The sequence below is a fragment of the Triticum aestivum genome, chromosome 3A (assembly GCF_018294505.1).
Source record: "Triticum aestivum cultivar Chinese Spring chromosome 3A, IWGSC CS RefSeq v2.1, whole genome shotgun sequence".
NCBI lineage: Eukaryota > Viridiplantae > Streptophyta > Magnoliopsida > Poales > Poaceae > Triticum > Triticum aestivum.
In genome coordinates this window covers 521,190,156-521,195,071 of record NC_057800.1, presented here as the reverse complement: position 1 = coordinate 521,195,071, position 4,916 = coordinate 521,190,156, and the positions used below count along the sequence as shown (strand labels likewise).

General features: G+C 44.3%; 1 protein-coding gene across 1 annotated transcript; it reads left to right on the top strand.

The window, feature by feature from the left end:
• Nucleotides 1-360: 360 nt before the first annotated feature.
• On the top strand, nucleotides 361-3,799 carry LOC123058537 (indole-3-pyruvate monooxygenase YUCCA2). Its single transcript, XM_044481252.1, has 4 exons — nucleotides 361-1,463; nucleotides 2,632-2,880; nucleotides 3,003-3,125; nucleotides 3,295-3,799. Exons 1-4 carry the CDS (start codon nucleotides 705-707, stop codon nucleotides 3,475-3,477), a joined length of 1,314 nt encoding a protein of 437 aa, XP_044337187.1. The 5' UTR covers nucleotides 361-704; the 3' UTR covers nucleotides 3,478-3,799.
• Nucleotides 3,800-4,916: the final 1,117 nt, after the last annotated feature.

The following is a 4,916-nucleotide window of genomic DNA, read 5'->3' as shown; positions in this document are numbered from 1 at the left end:
CCTGTTGCAGTTGCTTTAGCTAATATATAGACTTCACTTCTTTTTAGAAATCTTACTTTAGCCAACTTAGCTTTTTCAATTTAAGTAGCAACAATGTACTTAATTCCTCATGTCATGAAAAAAAGTGTCAGCTCATCATGATCGACGTGCTCCATGCGGATTACGCGTCATGCACAGTTCAGTGATTAAACTATGCCACTACTAATAGGTTCCGATGTCTCATGCATGCTCTCTTTTATTCTGATCTTGCCACACGTCCGCTGAGTGTTCAGGTTACTTTCTATATTACCTTTCAGTGGCCGTAGTTGATCTCGTTCAAAATCATGAGTTCTTACATGGGGAGGGAGGGGGGGGGGATGGGGGGTATACGGGGCAAGAGAACTAAGCTAGGGCATGCATCTAAAGCTGGACACAGAACTATATATATAGTAGACAGCCACCCTCAGAACTTCCCCTCTACTTCGTTTCATCCTTTTTCCTCCTCTTCAACTTGTCTAGCAAAGAGGGGTCCAATTCTCTCAAATAACAAGGATTCTTGCCTTCCATTCCCATCTGCACCAACTCTTCGTGAGATACAACATACCTACTCTTCATCTTTTCTCTGTGGTGCATGCATTCATGTTTGACAGAGTTGAGATCGAAGCAAACACAGCCGCATACTACTAGCTAGATCAAGGAAACACCATTAGAAGCCTACTACGTGCATGGATCACTGGAGTGAAAGTGAGGGCAAGAGAGTCCATGATCCTATCTTCCAACCCCGCATCAGCCAAAACTGCCGCCAGCCTGTTGAAGAATTCTGCAGGGAGAGGAGCAAAGGTGCTGCTGTTACTCGCTTTGAGCGATGTACCTGGGTTCCCGGTCCTATTATCGTGGGTGCAGGACCATCAGGGCTTGCCGTTGCTGCATGTCTCAAGGAGAAGGGTGTCGACAGCCTCATCCTTGAACGCTCCAACTGCATAGCTTCTCTGTGGCAACTCAAAACATATGATCGTCTGAGCCTTCATCTTCCACGGCAGTTCTGTGAGCTTCCTCTCATGCCTTTCCCTGCTGATTACCCTATTTATCCCTCAAAGGAGAAGTTTGTAGCGTACTTGGAGAAGTATGCTGCGCGGTTCGGCATCTGTCCCAGCTACAACCATGCGGTGGTTTGTGCTGAGTATGACGAGAAGCTTCTGTTATGGCGGGTGAGATCACAACTTACAGGCAAAATGGAGGAGGAGGTGGAACATATATCTCGGTGGTTGGTTGTGGCGACTGGTGAGAACGCTGAGGTTGTGCAGCCAGAGATCGACGGACTAAAAGAGTTCAAGGGAACGGTTGTGCACACCAGTGCATACAAAACTGGCCGTGCATTTGCAGGGAAGCGTGTTCTTGTTGTTGGGTGTGGCAACTCTGGCATGGAGGTCTGCCTAGATCTCTGCGATCACAATGCACAGCCCCATATTGTAGTAAGAGACACTGTAAGTGACTTTCTTCTACTCCTCTTATCATTATTGTTTTGATAATGTTATTCTGTCATTGTACCGTGAACTCTTTTTATTACTTATATAATACTCCCTCCATTCACAAATATAAGATGTTCTAACTTTTTTCTGAATCAGATGCATATAAACACGTTTTAGTGTGTTCGTTCACTCATTTCAGTCTGTATGTAGTCCGCATTGAAATATCCAAAACATCTTATATTTGTGAACGAAGGGAGTATATGTTGACCTGGCAAACCTAGACTAGTGGCAGGAGAAGGTGTCCCCTGGTTAATATATTTAGGTTATACTTGTTAAGGAGGTGCTAGTCTCGTCTGTACCAACGGCTCAAGCATGCTTATCTCTAGGCTCTAGCTTATCAACTTAAGGGAGGCATAATATCTGAAATCATTAGTGCAGTGCACATCAAAATCAGTTTTTTTTTTCAAGGCCAAATTTGTTCTCGCACCTGCAGCAAAGTTGGCTTTGTTGTGCAAAGTTCAGGGTTAAGAGCAAGCTGCCACTTGAGGAAAGGTGGAGATTCTTGGAACAAAAGGCTTCTCAATTGCTGCCTATTAGTCTTTAAATTATTTATTTCTCGTGACTCATTCCCACGCGTCTGTACCTGCATATAGTTTGGCCACAGCTGCGTCTTTCATCTCCATGTTCTTTTCCTTGATTAGTTGCCTGCTAATAGTTTTCTTGCCCCAATTATAGTGCAAAGAGCTTTCTCGTTTATGCTTCACAGGAAAACTATGATTTGCACATGTTAGCCATGGGTCCCCATCACCACCACGAGAGCATAGCATAAGTCTGTCACTTAGAAAGAAACATTAACAAAATGACTTGAGAACCTACCTTTCATGACTAGGTGCATTCCTTTCTCACAGCTCTTTCAGCTTTGAAAGAGCTTAGTGAGATTAAGAAAAGCAAGCATCCCTTCCAAAAAAATGCAAGCCAGGGTTTTCTTACTATACTATGTTGGAGACAAGGGAATAAGTTTGGTCCAGGGACCAAATTGGTCGTGTTGCTTCTTGTAGCCTGCAGAAAGCAGACTTCAGAAAAGAGAAATTTGTGCCGATTAATTTTATGATCCAATCATTAAGTCCAAATGTTGCAGTTCCTTTTTGTGAGGGCTAGCTAAGATTTTGTTCATCATTGTCAGGTACACATCTTGCCCAGGGAGATGCTGGGTCAGTCTACCTTTGGGCTGTCAATGTGGTTGCTCAAGTGGTTCCCAGTACACGTGGTGGACCGGATTCTACTGCTCGTAGCACGGACCATGCTTGGGGATACTGCTCGGCTTGGGCTAAAGCGGCCTACCGTCGGTCCCCTCGAGCTCAAGTCACTCTCAGGGAAGACCCCAGTTCTTGATGTTGGCACATTTGCAAAGATTAGGTCTGGTGATATCAAGGTCTGTTCCATATCACTGAAGTACAAAGCAACACTAAAGTGATTGTTGAGAGAGTCTATCCACCTGTCTCTGCCTTAATCTGAGTACTGAGCTGCAATTTCTTCATTGGTTGAGCTATGCAGGTGTATCCGGGCATCAAGAAAATATCAGGACAACAGGTAGAATTTTTGGATACACGGTCGGAGGACTTTGATGCAATTGTGCTTGCCACTGGCTACAAGAGCAACGTCCCCTTCTGGTTGAAGGTGCATTACATTTTCACAGTGGCAAAACGAATTAAAATGACAGTTGGATGATTTTTTTAATGAAACCTGTGTGTGTTGACCGTAGCTGTCTGTCATATGTCAGTTTTATTCTGAAATGGGCATTTGCGTGCTCTTCTCTGAATCTTATTTTTTGTTCTGAAATGGGCAGGACCGGGAGTTGTTTTCGGACAAAGATGGATTGCCAAGAAAAGCATTTCCAAACGGATGGAAGGGTGAGGGGGGGCTCTACTCGGTCGGACTCACCCGGCGTGGCCTGATGGGAACCTCAGTCGATGCGAGGAGGATAGCTCACGACATCGAGCAGCAGTTGAGTGCTGAAGGGAAGCTCTAGCTCCGGTCGCTGTTGTTTGCCATGGTGACAGTTGGAGGCGTGCCATGGACCGATCTTGAGTTTGTGAATATATGTGTAGGTTTGGCGAGAATGATACCATGTTTGCCGACTCCAGCCATGTGGTTGAAGCGGCCATGGTGTGTTGCTTGCCTTGCTAGTGCTTGTATAGAGTATTGTATTTGTCGATTTTTTTGTGTTATTTTGGTTTTGATGACTAACCATCCTATATATAGGCTGCTCTGTATCATCCTCGGTGGGGTAATATCATGTTTTGACAATCGGGCTCTGTTTGGCCTCGACTGATCAATGAATCTAGATTGGTTTTCCCTATACGTCTCTTTCCGTTTCTTTTCACTGTATATTAGATTTGCTTAAGTCAAACTTCATAAAGTTTGAGCAAATTTATATTTAAAAATGACAGTATCTACAATACTAAAGATACACAATGTGAAAATTAATTCCATGATGCATCTAATGATATAGTTTGGTATATTTTGAATGTTAATATTTTTTTCCTACAAACTCGACCAAACTTGCGAAGTTTGACTTTAAACAAATTTTATACGCAGAGTGAAAAAAAAACTGACGGAGTATATATATTTCCTTGTGCATCAAACGACCTTCCGCCGGTTCTCAGCGAGCTTGTTCATAGACCTTTCGGTTACTTTGTTTAATAAAGGGGCTGCATGCATCACTTTGATGCAAAGGCCAAAACAAAACAAAATCAAACGACCTAGCAGCAAGCAGCCGGAAGCTTCACAAGTTGGCATTCAGAACAAGATTCTGCTTTGGTGCTCGCTTATGTTATGTTATGTTATGCACTTGCACTAGAATTACTCTTGCTTTGCTCCATCATCGAGTTCACTTTCGGCTACGAGCTTTTGAGGCCCCTCTTGCTAGCTAGCCATGTCCTAGGGCTACGGCCCTAGCTAGGTAGGACTGAATAAAGGAAAGGAAATCCGGCTACCTACTGGGAATCCGTTTTCCTTTTGGTAGGCAAGCCGTGCAGCAAAAGTTCTGGTTGCTGGCCGGGCAGCCGCTCTGCGTATCATTGGCGAGATGACAGCAACGGTGACGGCACACAGCATGAGGACGTCCTACAAAAGTCACTCCCAGTTGAGGGCGACGAGGTAAATCTTACTACTGCCAAGACAAGTGGAATATTCCAGGGATTTCCTTTCACTGTGGACAAGACAGCCTGCGACGCTAGTGTATCTGCTGTTCTCTGTGATTTTTTCACCTGCTGTTCCTCTCTTCGTCTCCAACAAGGGAGAAATTTCGGGTTCTCCCGTCCATGGATCTCCAGGTGCGTTAGATCTGCATGGAAGGGACTGGATCAATTCATTCACTCGGTGCTCTACTACACATATCATTCACTATGCCTGAAACAATATAACAGATCATGCATGCATGCATACCTTGATTAACTACTAGATGCT